This window comes from Procambarus clarkii, chromosome 32 (genome assembly GCF_040958095.1).
Source record: "Procambarus clarkii isolate CNS0578487 chromosome 32, FALCON_Pclarkii_2.0, whole genome shotgun sequence".
Taxonomy (NCBI): Eukaryota; Metazoa; Arthropoda; class Malacostraca; order Decapoda; family Cambaridae; genus Procambarus; species Procambarus clarkii.
Window position 1 is genome coordinate 15423475 of NC_091181.1, and position 17887 is coordinate 15441361.

Sequence of the window (17887 nt, forward strand, 5' to 3'; positions counted from 1 at the left end):
TCCAGGACGGACCGAAACGTCGTCGTCCCTTGACCTTCTAGTATGTGGTCTGGTCAGCATACTTCAGCCATGTTATTGTGACTCATCGCCTATAAATGTTGTTTTTGTTATCATCCAGAAGTTTTAGTCCCAGCATGAGATTGATTTTAAATATTCATTCTCGAATGCTTGTTATATTTACTTCTTTCCGCATATTGAGAACTTTGGTAGTTATCTCACAGCCAAGTATAATTCTGAGTGCTTCACATCGTTTTCGTCGAACCGGTCCTGGTTTTTGTGGGTTGCTGGTCGGAGGTCCTCAAGGGTAGGAGAGTATACTGCTTCTCTCAAGACTGCCCACCTCACCTCAATGCTGTCCTGACCATGCTTGGGTGTGTCTAGTGTCACGTCTCTCTTATTAGCTGCTCTACGTTCTATTTAACAGTGACTGTCTGATTCTCTTTCCTCTGTCACAGACTTTTATAAATTAATGATGTTTACTCTATTGTACGGCCTGGTCCTTATTATTTAATCTCAAGTTGGCCATGTCCCAAGGCTTCTACTCTGATCATAAAATCCTTTACTTAGGGGTCTAGGGGATGATGCTTCTAGATTTGCCAATGGAATTTTCAAAAGGAGTAGGGAAACATCTGAGTAGTGACAAAAATTTTATTTACAAAATAAAACATACACCAGGTAATAAACGCAATAAAGCACTCCTCACATCTTAAGATCATTCTCGTTAATAGTTACACACCAGTGTGACTTATCTTTCACCAAAGACTTCAGTAATACAGTAACCCTTGAATTCTGGTTTAACTCTAGAAATTGTATACAACAACCACATCTCTTAGCATATTAGTCAGCCAAATATATTTTAACTAGAAAATCTGGACTGTTACCTACTCGGTACAACGCCAATTTACTCTACACACTCCTATAACCTGAATAACTACAACATTAAGACTTATCTTGGTACCTGACAGGCGTTAATCCTGCGAACGTTGAGGACTTGTCCCACGCAGACTCTTTCCGACCAGTGGACGATGGCGTCCACCCTCTGGCTCCGTCACTCGCACCTTGATACTCAATCTCTCAACATTCCTAGTCAAACTCTTAACCATGTGCCTAGTAATAACCATGTGCCTAGTAAACCTAGTAATAACTCTTAACCATGTGCAGGCGATGAGTCACAATAACGTGGCTAAAGTATGTTGACCAGACCACACACTAGAAGGTGAAGGGACGACGACGTTTCGGTCCGTCTTGGACCATTCTCAAGTCGATTGTGATGAAGAAGTAAAGACAGGCAATAAATTGGCAAGAGAGAGCTGAGGAGCAAAGTAAGGTGTAGTAGAGGGGATAGTAATAATAATAAGAGCTGCAGAGGGCCTATTGGCCCATACGAGGCAGCTCCTATTATAACCACCGAATGAGAAGGAGATAGGAATAAGAAGAGGATACCAAGGGAGCGTAGGAGAAGACAATGAACAGAAAAAGGGAGAAGAGAGAAAGAAAAGGAAAGAGAAAGAGAGATAAATGGAAGGGGTAAGCTTATGTTAAGTCACGTTTGTTAGAAAGATTAGAGCATTTAAGTATATACTGTGAAAGGGAAGAGTCCACAGCAACAAAGCCAGGACTCACGTTCATGTTGAGTACATTGTGTATAAGAGCCGATTCAACACGACGGCGTCTGTGTAGAGTAGAGGCAGGAAAGATTATTTTAGAGGAAGACCAATCAATGGGATGATTAGAATCCCTCACATGGCAGAAGAGAGCATTGTTAGTGTCTGCAGACTTAACACTTCTCCTGTGTTCTTTAATTAAGTCTGTCATTCAGTGTACGGCCAGTTTCGCCAAAGTATTGGAGAGGACATGACGAATAGGAAATAGAGTAGACGCCAGCAGCGTTAGAAGCAGGAGGAGCAGTGTGAACTAGATTGCTATGAAGTGTGTTAGTTTGTCGAAAGGCGAGTTTAATATCAAGAGGACGAAAGGTATTGGTAAAAGTTTTGAGTTCAGATATGAAGGGAAGGCATAGTACAGTGCTACTAGTGTTGGAAGCAGGTTTAGGATGAAAGAAATTTCGTTTAGCTTGAGAGTAGGCACAGTTGATGAAACGCAAAGGGTAACCAAGGCGAGAGAATGATTTGTAGATAAAGGCAATTTCAGAATCAAGAAACTGAGGGTCGCTGATGCGTAGAGCGCGGAGGAATTTCTTTCATCCTTTCATCACATGCGTAGATAGACACGCCTTAGTTCTCAGAGGTTCCCGAACCTTCAGCTACCCTCACCTGGTTTTGCCCGCCAGTCGAAGCGGGGGTGAACATACAAAGACATACAAACTCATATATTTATTTTTTCTCATATCATTCTAATTCAGTTAAGTACAGTGTACTCACCGGTCTTAATCTAAGTACATATTGGATTTGTGGCCCGTCTTACCTAGAAGCCGAACTTCTACTTTACTTATATAAGTACGCTAGTACTTATATAAGTACGCTAGTACTTATATAAGTTTTTGGGATTTGGGTTATCTCTCGTGGTTCATTGAAAGAGCACATAATAAAGCTAAAGGCATCATTTACACTACAACTGAAAGACGCCCTTGGAATCCTTAGAAGAATATAGTTTTGAAATTATGCTACCTCACATAACTCTCTTTTAGGTAAACTGACCTATAACATATTTGATACATAAAATTACTTTCAATTAGAGATAAAATACATATAATCGCTTTTAATTATCCAAATACACTTTGGGAAAGAGTTTGTAAGAATATAGTAGAAGATGAAATAAATCGGGAGGCATTTATATATTACCGTGTAGGGATTGTAATGAAATCTATGTTGGGGGGGGAGGGACAGGGCTAAAACCTGAGATCAGAATTGAAGAACACAAGAGAGCATGTATGATCATGGCTGATAATAGTGCTGTAGCACACCATAGTTGGGAAAAAGACTCACAATATTGATTTTAAGAATAATGTATAAAGCTAATACTAAAATTAGAAGGGTAATGGCATTGGTTCTAATAAATAGTACAAATACTTTCGATGGTAACAAAAACTTTACTTCGGACAATACCTTTACTACAAAAGTGATTCTAAGTGAATGAAAATTAAATCTCAATAAATGGATGAATGAAAGCAGTCTCATTAGAAGCGATACTTTGGGCATGGAGAGACTTGAATTACGAGGGAACGCATCCAGATGAAAATCTCTAATAATAACAGCTCCAGTTCCCAAAATATTAGGATGACAGAAAGGACACCTGATCATAATTCCGTGGAAGACACCATCTCTGGTACGTCGTCAGTCGGGAATAGCGGTGTCCTGGGGCCAGATTCACGAAAGCACTTACGCAATCACTTACGAACGTGTACATCTTTCCTTAATCTTTGATGACTTTGGTTAAATTTATTAAACAGTTTACAAGCATGAAAACTTCCCATTCAACTGTTGTTATTGTTATGAACATCCTGGTGCTTCGGAGCTCATTGACTGTTTAATAATTGGAAACAAAGCCGCCAAAGATTGAGAAAAGATGTAGAGGTTCGTAAGTGCTTGCGTAAGTGCTTTCGTGAATCTGGCCCCTGGTCAGGAGGACAAGAAGGATAAGAGGACTGGACCCAGGATAGCAGCCTCATTAGACGTTCAGATGTAAGTCTCGTCCGAACCACACACTCAGACCTTGACAAAGCACTCAGGAGAGTGTAAAAGACTTGGTGTAATTCTCTACGTAAATTTCACAAATGCACAAGTGTGAGTTTTATCCTATATTATTATTATTATTATTATTATTATTATTATAACTAACAACATGCTTGTTACATGTGCTGACGTAACAAGTTAGTTTAGTGAACAAGAAGTGGTGGAGCAGACTACAAAATACATAAATTATAGATAAGATTAACCCTAATAGGATCAGGAGATAGTACAGAATGGAGACGTCCAGGAACTATGATGGTAACTTATCTTGATTGTCTTATGTCTTATTTCTGTATCATGACCGTAATTATCTCCAGACACAGTATTAAAAACCCTGCACCGTGTCCAACAGTAAGAATGACGAACATCCCCTGAAATATAACAAGCCAAGTCAATTAGCAGGAAGATCATAAAGGCTTTTATTGATATAAAATTGTTATACAAATTTTCACATATTATCACCAGAGATCAGTTTTAATTTCAGTTTCTATAGTGTAATACAAACATTTAATTTATTTTTTACCCAAAGATTACTTATTGAAAGCGATGCCCTGACTGTGATGCTAGTTGGGGCATTAAGACATATGGTAGAGTTTGGCTCAGAGTCCATCAGCCACTTGAAGAACAGACCAGCCTCAGTCGCAGCCGTGATCCTGTTAAACAATGGATATACACGAGCTTTTACGAGTCATCACACATAACTCATTTAAATTTTAACAACATATACATATGTGACACATACATTTTAACCAACATATATATTGTTTTTAATACTCAGAAGACACTGAGTGTAATACAGAACTATAATGGACCAGACATAAACATTGTTGTGGTCCAATGTTATCTTTAAATAGACACATATTAATAATTATTTACCTCTTGCTAGAGCTAATAATATGTGACTGTAGCAGTCCTTAAAAAATAAAAAAAAAAACATATCAAAGAGAAAGTAGATCTACGACGTTAAATTTAGTTCGCTCTTACAAGTACCTTTCTATCAGAAGGGAAGAGTAAACTGTAATATATTACATACTGTATAACTTGACTTTTACCTCTTATTAATAGCTGGGACGATTGGATTGTCCATCGAACTTATCATTCCTAAAATCAAAGGCAGAAAACCCTCTCTTGAGGAGTAAAACGAGCACTTGCCTGAAAGATAAAATGTTATTATTCATATTAAGCAGATTAGTGCAATAGAAATGACATATACCTCTTTCTTTAAGTCCCATACACGCAAATGATTCAGAGATAATGTTTTAATAGTATTTTATAATATCTTAACTGCAGTACCTGTGAGAATACTAGAAACTCTTACTTTATAAGTTTGCACCTTAAGAAAGTTGCATTAACCAAAATACGTGATTAATTACAGAAATTTACTGAACTATCTTCAAGGTCAATTACACTCTAAAGGCAGACTGATATTTTCATATATTTGAAAATAACAATCTGGACGTGGTAATAACAAAAACAGGAGCATCTCTAAGCACCAGTTTATATACCAAGCCTACAAGCATAGGATTATGCCTAAATGGTAGACGTAAATAAAGATACAAATCTAGTGTTCTCAACGCTTATATTCGTCGAGCCCTTACCCACTGCTCTGAATGGAGCAACGTGAGTATGGAGTTTGAAAGGATAACACAAGTATTGGTGAACAATGGATATTGTAACCATAAACACTACTATAAGATGACACTTGGACAGGTGGTAGCATCTAGAACCAAGAACAGAAACCACAACACCTCCAATAAAATTATATTACAAGCTAGTTGTACCTGGCCGCGCGTTGCTGTGACTCTGCAACACATTTGCGTTGCTGAGCCACAGCAACCTTACCCTGTCTCCCAGTCCTCCCACCGTTCCCTCCTTCCCCATCCCCTCGTCCTCTCAACCATTCATCACTCCTCCATCCCCTCGTCCTCCCAACCATTCCCCCACTCCCCCGTCTCATTGTCCTCCCCACCAGTCCCCACTTCCCCATCCCTTTTTCCTCCCTACTATACCCCTCACTCCAGCGTCCCCTCGTCCTCCAAACCATTCCCCACTCCACCATCCCCTCGTCCTCCCCACCATCTTCCACTCACCCATCCCCCTCGTCCTCCCCACCATCTTCCACTCACCCATCCCCATCGTCCTCCCCAACATTCCTCCCTCCCCTGTCTCCTGGTCCTCCCCACCATTCTCCATTCCTGTCCCCTCATTCCCACCATCCCCAACTCCCGATCCCCTCCAACATTACACCCTCCCCTGTCCCTTCGTCCTGCCCACCATTCCCCACTCACTCATCCGATGCATTCCCAAATGATCTGATGTTCCCATCAGAAAATTTGGAACATCAAATGATCTAATGTTCCCACCACTGAAATATAAGAAAACTGTTAAAAAATGAAATGGTAAAATGAAAAGATAAAAAAATAAACTATACTCACAAAATGAACGGTATGGTAAACAACACTGCTCAATTCGAATGCAATGTCACTCAAAATAATTAAATCAAAATGGAAATAATACCGAAATCTATGAAAATTCAATTTGTGAATGCAACTGGAAACATTGAAATGGAATTGTAACATATTTAGTATAGCATGTGTTGGTCTTATGTGCAACAGATGGTGCTGTTTCTTAAAAAAAGAATGTTTTAACCAGTCACAGGTGTGGCACCTATACTTATACTTACAGAATGAAAGGTATGGTAAACAACACAGCTCAATTCCAACGCAATGTCATACAAAACAATTATATCAAAATGAAACTAAGTCAAAATCTATGACAAATTAAATTTATCAATGCAATCAGAAACATTGAAATGGAATCGTAACATATTTAGTATAGCATGTGTTGCTATTACGTGCAGCAGATAGCACTGTTTTTAAAACAAAAGCATGTTTTTACCTTTACAGGTGTGGAATCTATATAGTAGGTATATAAAAACATGTATGTACTCAAATAGAATGTTGTGTCAAAATTTCAATACATTGGGTGAAGAAATTTTGGAGTTTACAGCATGTGTTCCTCTTACTTCCAGCAGAAGGCGCTGTTTAAAAAAAAAAAATGTTTTTTCCTGTCACAGGTGAGGCATGTTTATAATAGGTATATAAAAACATCTGCCTATTCGAATGCAACGTTGTTTCAAAATTTCAAAGCGATCGGAATAGAGGTTTCAAAGATTTCCCACACATGAAAAAAAGTTTAAAAAAAAAATGTTTTTTCCGTCACAGACCTGACATCTATATAGTATGTATATAAAAACCTGCTCGGATGTGAATGGAACGTTGTGTAAAAGATTCAAACCAATTGGTGAAGAACTCTCGGAGATTAGCGATTTAGAACAAACGAACATTTCCATTTTTATTTATATAGATTCACCATGCACAGTGAATATAAAAAAGGAGAAAGATTAATGAAAGAAATAATCCATGAAGAAGTAAAACCACAACCGTAAACCAGTCAAACGTGGTATATATGTACACCTGCACCCCACGAAGGACGTAACCTTCACTCTAAGTACATAGGTATGACGGTGACCAAGCTCAAGAGGCTTTTGACCTGTCATTTTCAATCAGATGCCCAAACAAATTCACTTGAGACAAGCCCATGACATCACCGTAACAAGGGAAATGCTGAATAATAATACTTGCATAATTGACAAAACCCAAGATGTAAAAAGATTGCAAATTCTTGAAGCCCTTCACATAAAAGTCGAACAGCCCACCATAAATACCCAAATAACGGAACTAGTCACTCTACCAACCATGAGAGTAAGAATAAAACCGGAACGTCAAGATGCTATCGACAACACTGCTCAAAACGACAAGCCCACTACACCTGAATTGTCTTGGAATGTGTTTTTAACCTTTACTCCTTATTCCTCACCTAATTGTATGTATAGGTTATGACTTGTGCCTCTTACGTTTTATACCTCACCTATTTGTATGTACCTGACCTCCCAGTGGTATAAATCCGATACACACTTCCCCCTCCCCCCAACCATTCCCACTGCTACCCGTTGAGAGTGTGGACATATTGCGACCCGAACGTCTAAAGGTTAGAGCTACCTCCCTTGACGGTCATGCTTTCGGGAAAAGCGATATTCTAGAGGTCTTGAAGGATGTTACCGGCATCACCCCCAATGACATTAGTCAGGGAGGTGATGATATCGTGCTCTTCTTTTCATGTGACGAAGAGCTAGAACAACTCTTGACCAACGATGCAATACTTTGCAAGGAGTACCACCTACATTCTCACTTCCCACGTCAGTTCCTGGCCGGAAGAACTGTTTTTACCAGCAGGTCCAGCCAGTGGATCGCTGACCAACTGCAACAAAAGATCATGGGACAATATCGTGGACAAAAATCAGAACCTGGGTGTATTTAACTTAGAGTTCTGCGGCACTGACAAATCTTCAATGAAGATTACTTTCACCACCATAGCTGCGGCCACCCAGGCTGCCACACAAGGTTTCTACTGCTTTGGCTTACAAATACAACCCCACCAAGTAAAAAAGGAATGATACCATGAGATCCAGCAGTGCTTTAAGTGCTACGAGCTCTCCCACCCCACCAAAAAGTGTTAGCATCCCGTCCAGAAGTGTAGCCTTTGTGCACTGGACCATTGCTTCTCGATATAAGGCAACCCATCGTTGCTTGCTTTGTGATGGCAATCACCTCGCAATTTCCTACCGCTGCCCCCGGAGACAGGAAAACCTCAAGGCCAAGGTTGAAGCCAAGAAAAACAACTTTTCTACCACCACGACCCAAGCCCCAGGCGCTCAACCCACCACTTCCAGCCGCCCTCCAACCGACCAGAAGATTTGTCCAGTCATACCAAAGAAGGACTCCTTCCACCAGGCGACTCAACATTCACAATGGGGACCCAAGACCCCACAGGCTTTTTCGCTGCCCCCCTCCCCTCTGCATCACGTGCAGGCATTATCACTGGTCTTGTCAGACTACCGGAGAGGCTTGCCGGACCAGACAACCACCATTTTGTCAGTGAACTGAACACATTATACATTGCTAATGGCCTGGACCCCATCATAGCCTCTGGCGCAAGTCTCACTGCCTCTACTACCACTCTGGAGACTACCACCATGACTACCACGAGATCGATTTCAACACAAACTCCAGAACCACCCATGACCCAGGCGGCACAAACAGAGGTATTTCCTTCTCCCGCTCCCAACACTCCTACTATCACCATCTCAGCAGCCTCACTACTATCTTGAAATAGCTTCTAGCACCAATCAATTACACCTGAGCCTACCTCAAGCTGCGAGGCGAAAGACGAAAACACCAACTATGGAGGTTACGGACTCTTCAGACGAGGAAATCTTAGTAGGAGCTCCACCGCCGCACCACAGATATGACACCTACTCGGTTCAAGACCTCCTCTTGGAGGCCATCTCATCAAACTCTAACGACAGCATGGCTCAGCCAAGTCTCTCGCAAAGAAAAAACGGAAGACCTAGAGGCATACACTAACCCCACCAGGTCCTTTACTGGTACAGCCAGCCCTCCTGGACTGAAAACTACCATGAAAACCATCATCCATCCCTCATATCTCTAGTATCAGCTATTGGTACAGATAATGGCTCCAAAGAGCCTCCATGTACAGGCTCCCCATAGCCTGTGCTACTTCGAACTTGTTGTTCTGAGTAGCTAAATCTAAAACAACACCAAAAAATCTTGTCCCTTACAGGCTCACTATAGCTTATGCTACATAGATATTTTGTTTTGAGTAGTTAGATCTAAAAACAACAACATCCTGTCCCACTTACTCATGTTCATGCCACCTCTTGGGTGGCTTAGTCTTCATCAATCAATCATTCCTATCCCATTACAACTACTCCATAAAACATCCAACGTTACTCTGACATTAGAGAAGGTAGCAATCGACCATAATCAATATGTTGAAAGTTCGCCTCTGGAACAACCAAACATTACATTTGTTCATTTACTCAGACATTCTCCACGAGCAATATTCTAAAGACCATTGTCACCACAACCAACACTAATCCCATCGGCATCCGCCAGGAAGGAGAGGGGATCGTGCTCATCTACAACCAAGGAGCTGTAGCTGACCACTTACACCGTTCTTCAATCCAGAAAAGCCTATTTTGCCAGAACATCTAACTCGCCTTCCCGAGTCACACATTGGCCGAAAAAAATTTGATTGCCAGGAGTGTCATTCCCCAATCACTGACTGGAGACTAACAGAAATTCTCTTCGTTCTTGTTGCAGCTACTTAGACGCCTAAGTAAAGTAAGAAAAACTTACATAAAAAACTTTACTTACTCAGACACCTAAGTAAAGGGTTTTATGACTAGAGCAGTAGCCTAGGGATACAAATTGAAAACCTTAACTTGGAGGTACTCAAGATTACGAGCCTCCTCAACGCCGGCGACGGCTCTGAAGATCATCTTAACCACTGTAGATGCTGCACATCTCGTCGCCACTGCTGGGTTCAAATATTTTGTCATCTTGACCCCACCTGCACAAGTAGCAAAGGAACGGTTCTACACTATGCACAAGTGCGTCAGATACTTTGAGTATACACACTTCATCAACAAGTGCCCATTACAAGATGCAAGGTGCAGTATCTGCGCCTAGGATCATCACTTCTTCGTTTGCAAAGTTAACTTTCAACACTTTCTCTCCTCCTTAATGACTACTTTGCTGCTATTTCTCATCCCAATCCACGCAGACAGAAAGTCATCCAGCAATTAATGGAATCAAGGTCAGTTCACACGAACGATGCCACAGACACCAACACCAAATCCAATGCTACTGCATCCATCAGCCAGTCCGAAGCTTTCCATCCCTTACTTACCAGGCAGCAGCCTCTCATTGCAGAGGCTGCTGCATAAGGCTCCCAGCCGGCTCACTGCCCTACACCAACGTGCCCTAAAATCTCTTCAACCGACGGCATCATCTCCACCCCTCATGCGCCTTGCCGAATGGGTCGCCGGGTTCGACAACTGCTTGTTCGTGAGCACACTCAACACCCTATATACCACGAGTGGCTTAACTGGGATAATCGTTCCTGACACAGTGCTGTCTGCCCCAGCTACGACACCTACAACGGCTCCAACACCACACACCAGACGAACAGTCAGCCCTCGCCTGCAAACCGCCAACGTTCCTGCTGCAACGGCAACCCGCTCCGTGGCCACAGGGGCACACACCTGCACCTTCGACCCACATCGTATCGGTGGCAGAACTAATTGACATAATAGACGGAAAAGTCTCGGTGGGAGTACCATCTCCTCCCCACCAACTTAGTCCCAACGGCCAGGATGAATTTCTACTCCAGACCGATGGAGAGCATTGCAGAGTCTACACGCAGCAAGACGACGAAGCCCAATAAGAAGACGATGTCCTAGAGAGGACATCGACCCCATCCATCCTCAAATCAGCTATTGGTACTGGTAATGGCTCCTAGCGGCCTCCACTTACGGGCTACTCATGCCAGTGCCACCTCTTGGGTGGCTTAATCCTTATCAATCTATGAATCAATTCTGTTCCATCACTTGAGAATGAACCTTATAGCTTCGAAACGTCTAAATTTATTATATAATAAGTGTAATACATTCTATAGTCAAATTTTTCTTTTAGTCAACGTCGAACAAATATGACATTGTGAGAGCAACAGCCTTAAGCAAGAAAATAATAAACACAGAATATGCAGTCATATTCAACGAAACATGTCTAAATGAAAACCGTTGAACATACCGTTTTTGGTGAAGTCTTGAGCAAAATGTGAAATTAAAGTATAGCCGGCATCTATAAGAACATGATCGCCTCGCCTAACCAAGGTGTTAATGGCTTCTGGGAACTCCTCTCGTGGCCGCCATATGAGGTGGCCAGTCTTCATTGCCTCGTTCATTTTGTAGTATATACCAGACTCCTGCGACTGACAGCAATAACGGATACTGAATTAGGTATAAATACTCATTTTATAAGCTTGAGATTTGCATTTTGTTTTGTCTTACAATGCAGGCTATTGTAACATTTTTATTGCCAACCTGTAGGAAGTCTTCTAGTCCGGACCCTTTTAACCATATCATGGTAGTAGACGGGTCGTCCAGCACGTCGCGTCGGGACTGGTAAGGTTCAGAGATGTGTCTGACAGCCAGGAGAGCCATGAGGTTACCGGCGTAGCTCTGCGTCAACACCACCGTCACCAGCCCCCACACTGCCAACATCATCCGCTCCCACCACCAGTTTGCATTCTCCCTGATATCTGTAATGAAACATTTAGTGTTCCGTAGTTTAACTATTGTTTAATTTGTGTTGTATGCTGCTATGAAATCGGAGGCTGTAACTTTCTACTGCCTTACGTGTGAACTTCTTAATCATATAAAATAAACCATCATAATATATTTTGTTTTAAAATTATTTTATGTGTATATCCACTTTGCATCTGCTTTCATCATATTTTACTATATACATTACAGTTCATGGTTATCAGTAACTTGTATTGTTTTGTTACTTTTATCTTGCTGTAATAAGATTCGAATGTAGTCGAAAGTGAGCAGTAACCAGTTCCGTTGACCACTTGTCTTCTGAAAGAAGCATGAAGACATGAGGAATAGTGAAGCTGGCAGCACCAGCAGCGCCCCCAGGATGACCGCCCACACCAGCGGCTCTAGAGGGAACAGGAAGCCCCACGGGTCCACCTCCGGCCGGCCTCGAGCGCCCATAATTTTCCAGTAGTCTATGATCGCTGGCACAGTGAAGTCCACCACTCCAGTTCGCTCTCCCAGTAGCATGACGGGACCGACAGCAAGATCCACCTCCTGCAATCATTACAAAACATGTTTAGATTGTAATGAGGACTGGCTTGTAGCTTGTTCAGTCAAACGTCATTCAAGCAGAGTAAAAAAAAAAGTACATATATATATGCAATAATTATAATTTATATTTGAATTATCTATTGCTGGAAAATTATGTACAGGTGCACATGAAAAACCCATGCAAACTATTGACATTGACTTGAGATGATCAAATAGTAGATTGACTTGAGATCATCAAACCGCTTGACCATCACGACCGGACATAAGGAAGTGATAGCCGAAGCTAGCAGTTTAAGGCGTCCTGTTCATACCAGTTGCGTTGCTCCTGCGAGTATGGGTTCGAGTCACTTCTGGGGTGTGAGTTTTAAGTTGCATATAGTCCTAGGGACCATTCAGGCTTGTTCGCATTTGTGTTCCTCACGTGTGCCCCAAAGAACGAGGTGATTTGATAAAATGCTATGTCCAAGATTGCCATCCGAGTGCCGGTGGGGAAGTGGTTCAAATAGCTTTGGCTATCCCTTCCTTATGTCTGGTCGTGATGGTCAAGCAGTTTAAGGCATCCTGTACATACCAGTTGCATTGCTCTTGGTAGTATGGGTTCGAGTCACTTCTGGGGTGTGAGTTTTCAGTTGCATATAGTCCTGGGGACCATTCAGGCTGGTTTGCATGTATGTATATATATATATATATATATATATATATATATATATATATATATATATATATATATATATATATATATATATATATATATGTCGTACCTAGTAGCCAGAACGCACTTCTCAGCCTACTATGCAAGGCCCGATTTGCCTAATAAGCCAAGTTTTCATGAATTAATGTTTTTTCGACAACCTAGCCTACCTAACCTAACCTAACCTAACTTTTTCGGCTACCTAACCTAACCTAACCTATAAAGATAGGTTAGGTAGGGTTGGTTAGGTTCGGTCATATATCTACGTTAATTTTAACTCCAATAAAAAAGAATTGACCTCATACATAATGAAATGAGTAGCTTTATCATTACATAAGAAAAAAATTAGAGAAAATATATTAATTCAGGAAAACTTGGCTTATTAGGCAAATCGGGCCTTGCATAGTAGGCTGAGAAGTGAGTTCTGGCTACTAGGTACGACATATATATATATATATATATATATATGTCGTAACTAGTAGCTTATTAACTAATAAGCCTAACCTATCTTTATAGGTTAGGTTAGGTTAGGTACCCGAAAAAGTTAGGTTAGGTTAGGTAGGTTAGGTAGTCGAAAAACAATTAATTCATGAAAACTTGGCTTATTAGGCAAATTGGGCCTTGCATAGTAGGCTGAGAAGTGCGTTCTGGCTACTAGGTACGACATATGTATATATATATATATATATATATATATATATATATATATATATATATATATATATATATATATATATATATATATATATATATATATATATATATATATAAGTGCTACCAAAGTGCTACCAGTTTTTACCACCTACCAAAGTGGGGTGAAAGTGCTACCAGTTTTTTGAAGGAACTGGGTTCTAGGCTCATTGAAACAACAAGGGACCCGAGAGCTGCAAGCTTTCTATTCCAGCGCCTCAGTGTGGCGATACAGAGGGGAAATGCGCACTGCATCCAGGGTTCCTGCCCGCCATCTGAGGAGCTGGAGGAACTCGACAACCTATGACAACCATCTTTGTAACCCATATGTAACTCCTTTTTTGTAACAAAGTTCAAATAAAGTAAATATATATGTGTACATACAAAAGAATGGGGGTGGTAGGAGAAGATAATATTAGTGTTCAGTGAGAGACCACAAGGTCTCCTCTGAATACTTTTTATTTTCTTCTCCGAGGCTATGGGTCCCCACATTGGCACCAGAGGTGGTACCCTCACAAAAAAAAAAAATATATATATATATATATATATATATATATATATATATATATATATATATATATATATATATATATATAACTGAAAACTCACACCCCAGAAGTGACTCGAACCCATACTCCCAGAAGCAACGCAACTGGTATGTACAAGACGCCTTAATCCACTTGACCATCACGATCGGACATAATGAGGTGATAGCCGAGGCTATTTGAACCACCCCACCGCCGGCACTCGGATAGTAATCTTGGGCATAGCATTTTACCAAATCACCTCATTCTTTGGGGCACACGTGAGGAACACGAACTTTGGAACACGAACACGAAGGAACTTTGACAAGATGCCAAAGGGGGGGCAAAAATATTTGGCTTCCAATTGATTTATACTGTATATTTTTTTTAATTATTTTATGGCAAATCATGGGCAGCACAATGAATGTAGTTAAAAAAAAAATTTGAATGTACAGGTAATGGAAAGCCTCTTTCTAGTAGGGCCTTGTTGGTTCCCTGTCCTTCCCTACCATGTGTGTCAGTTTGTGGTCTTTTCAGCTCTGGAATAAGGTTATGATAATGTGGAAGCCGAGAGCTCCCGGTGGTGCTGCCACCTGTTGGTGGCCAGCCATAACTAAGGGGGGGGGGGGGTTGACATAGCTTCTAATCATTTACAGAATTGTTGCTTTGCTGTCTGTGTAACTTGAAGTTGTCTGTATTGCTTCTCTTACTTTCTGGATGTTTTCTTGGTAAGGGAGATCATAGCAATCCCCTGATCGCTATGCCTCTGTGAGGAAGCCAGGGTCTGGCTATGGTCCCCAATAGGTCATATGAGATTCATAAAGCTGATGTAACTCGGTAAAGCCTTGGTGAGCTAGCTTCAGGGAGCCATTGTTTGACCTGTAATGCTTGTTACTTTGGTACTATGCTTGTTACACACAGTATGGTTGTTTTAAATGTATATTTGTATAGTTTAGTTACAATGGTTTGTTTTTTAATGGTACAGTACAGTACAATAGAATCATGATGAGTTGCAAGATTCTGATGATACTGAAGATGGTGACGTTTGGAAAGACGATGGTTCATGGTAAGACCATAGTGTTGGTGCTGCTGGTTGCTACCTGGTGAGTGACTGCCGATGTTGTGATTTTGGCAGCCTTATATTCCCATCCACCTGACTGTTGCTGACCCTGGTTGCTCATAAATTGATTGATAGAAAATGTGCCTAGTATCTGTTGGATGTTACTAGCATTTTGTGGAATACCAGGGAATATGTAGCTGATGTTATTTGTAGTACTGTATGTTGAACTCTTGGGGGATAATTTAAGTGGCTGCTACAGGCCCCTCCAGAAAGTTTGGTACTGCAGTGGATATTTCACTAGAAATGATAATACCGATTGTACCTGATGCTGTGTACATACTGTGATGTGTTATGTACGTATGCTGTGTTTAACTTGAGGTGAATGGATGAACCATTCACCCCATTCATTGAACCATTGATTTTTAACCCCTCTCTATCTGCATTTATCTGTATTTTTGTTTGGGTTGTTGCTTTCCCACCTTATGAAAATGGGGGAGTCAGATAATCAGAATGTTGTTGAGGGAGTCGGTCGGCCGAGCGGACAGCACGCGGGATTTGTGATCCTGTGGTCCTGGGTTCGATCCCAGGCGCCGGCGAGAAACAATGGGCAGAGTTTCTTTCACCCTATGCCCCTGTTACCTAGCAGTAAATTAGGTACCTGGGTGTTAGTCAGCTGTCACGGGCTGCTTCCTGGGGGTGGAGGCCTGGTCGAGGACCGGGCCGCGGGGACACTAAAAGCCCCGAAATCATCTCAAGATAACTCAAGATAACACAAATGCGAACAAGCCTGAATGGTCCCCAGGACAATATGCAACTGAAAACTCACACCCCAGAAGTGACTCGAACCCATACTCCCAGAAGCAACGCAACTGGTATGTACAAGACGCCTTAATCCACTTGACCATCACGACCGGACATAATGAGGTGATAGCCGAGGCTATTTGAACCACCCCACCGCCGGCACTCGGATAGTAATCTTGGGCATAGCATTTTACCAAATCACCTCATTCTTTGGGGCACACGTGAGGAACACAAATGCGAACAAGCCTGAATGGTCCCCAGGACAATATGCAACTGAAAACTCACACCCCAGAAGTGACTCGAACCCATACTCCCAGAAGCAACGCAACTGGTATGTACAAGACGCCTTAATCCACTTGACCATCCTTAATCCACTTGACTTGCATTTGTGTTCCTCACGTGTGCCCCAAAGAATGAGGTGATTTGGTAAAATGCTATGCCCAAGATTACTATCCGAGTGCCGGCGGTGGGGTGGTTCAAATAGCCTCGGCTATCACCTCATTTTGTCCGGTCGTGATGGTCAAGTGGATTAAGGCGTCTTGTACATACCAGTTGCGTGGCATCTGGGAGTATGGGTTCGAGTCACTTCTGGGGTGTGAGTTTTCAGTTGCATATTGTCCTGGGGACCATTCAGGCTTGTTCGCATTTGTGTTCCTCACGTGTGCCCCAAAGAATGAGGTGATTTGGTAAAATGCTATGCCCAAGATTACTATCCGAGTGCCGGCGGTGGGGTGGTTCAAATAGCCTCGGCTATCACCTCATTTTGTCCGGTCGTGATGGTCAAGTGGATTAAGGCGTCTTGTACATACCAGTTGCGTGGCATCTGGGAGTATGGGTTCGAGTCACTTCTGGGGTGTGAGTTTTCAGTTGCATATTGTCCTGGGGACCATTCAGGCTTGTTCGCATTTGTGTTCCTCACGTGTGCCCCAAAGAATGAGGTGATTTGGTAAAATGCTATGCCCAAGATTACTATCCGAGTGCCGGCGGTGGGGTGGTTCAAATAGCCTCGGCTATCACCTCATTTTGTCCGGTCGTGATGGTCAAGTGGATTAAGGCATCTTGTACATACCAGTTGCGTGGCATCTGGGAGTATGGGTTCGAGTCACTTCTGGGGTGTGAGTTTTCAGTTGCATATTGTCCTGGGGACCATTCAGGCTTGTTCGCATTTGTGTTCCTCACGTGTGCCCCAAAGAATGAGGTGATTTGGTAAAATGCTATGCCCAAGATTACTATCCGAGTGCCGGCGGTGGGGTGGTTCAAATAGCCTCGGCTATCACCTCATTTTGTCCGGTCGTGATGGTCAAGTGGATTAAGGCGTCTTGTACATACCAGTTGCGTGGCATCTGGGAGTATGGGTTCGAGTCACTTCTGGGGTGTGAGTTTTCAGTTGCATATTGTCCTGGGGACCATTCAGGCTTGTTCGCATTTGTGTTCCTCACGTGTGCCCCAAAGAATGAGGTGATTTGGTAAAATGCTATGCCCAAGATTACTATCCGAGTGCCGGCGGTGGGGTGGTTCAAATAGCCTCGGCTATCACCTCATTTTGTCCGGTCGTGATGGTCAAGTGGATTAAGGCGTCTTGTACATACCAGTTGCGTGGCATCTGGGAGTATGGGTTCGAGTCACTTCTGG

At 42.1% G+C, this 17887-nt stretch overlaps 1 protein-coding gene across 1 annotated transcript in view; it reads right to left on the bottom strand.

Annotated features, from left to right (window-relative positions):
* Nucleotides 1-1695: 1695 nt before the first annotated feature.
* The window catches only part of LOC123759273 (probable glutamate receptor), a 75254-nt gene continuing 59062 nt past the window's right edge, over nucleotides 1696-17887 (bottom strand). Inside the window, exons 8-13 of the mRNA XM_069334801.1 lie at nucleotides 12186-12492; nucleotides 11719-11936; nucleotides 11426-11606; nucleotides 4742-4841; nucleotides 4213-4342; nucleotides 1696-4060 (exon numbers count right to left, since the gene is read on the bottom strand). Of these exons, the coding sequence (XP_069190902.1) occupies nucleotides 3974-4060; nucleotides 4213-4342; nucleotides 4742-4841; nucleotides 11426-11606; nucleotides 11719-11936; nucleotides 12186-12492 (1023 nt within the window). The 3' untranslated portion in view covers nucleotides 1696-3973. The remainder of the gene's footprint in view (nucleotides 4061-4212; nucleotides 4343-4741; nucleotides 4842-11425; nucleotides 11607-11718; nucleotides 11937-12185; nucleotides 12493-17887) is intronic.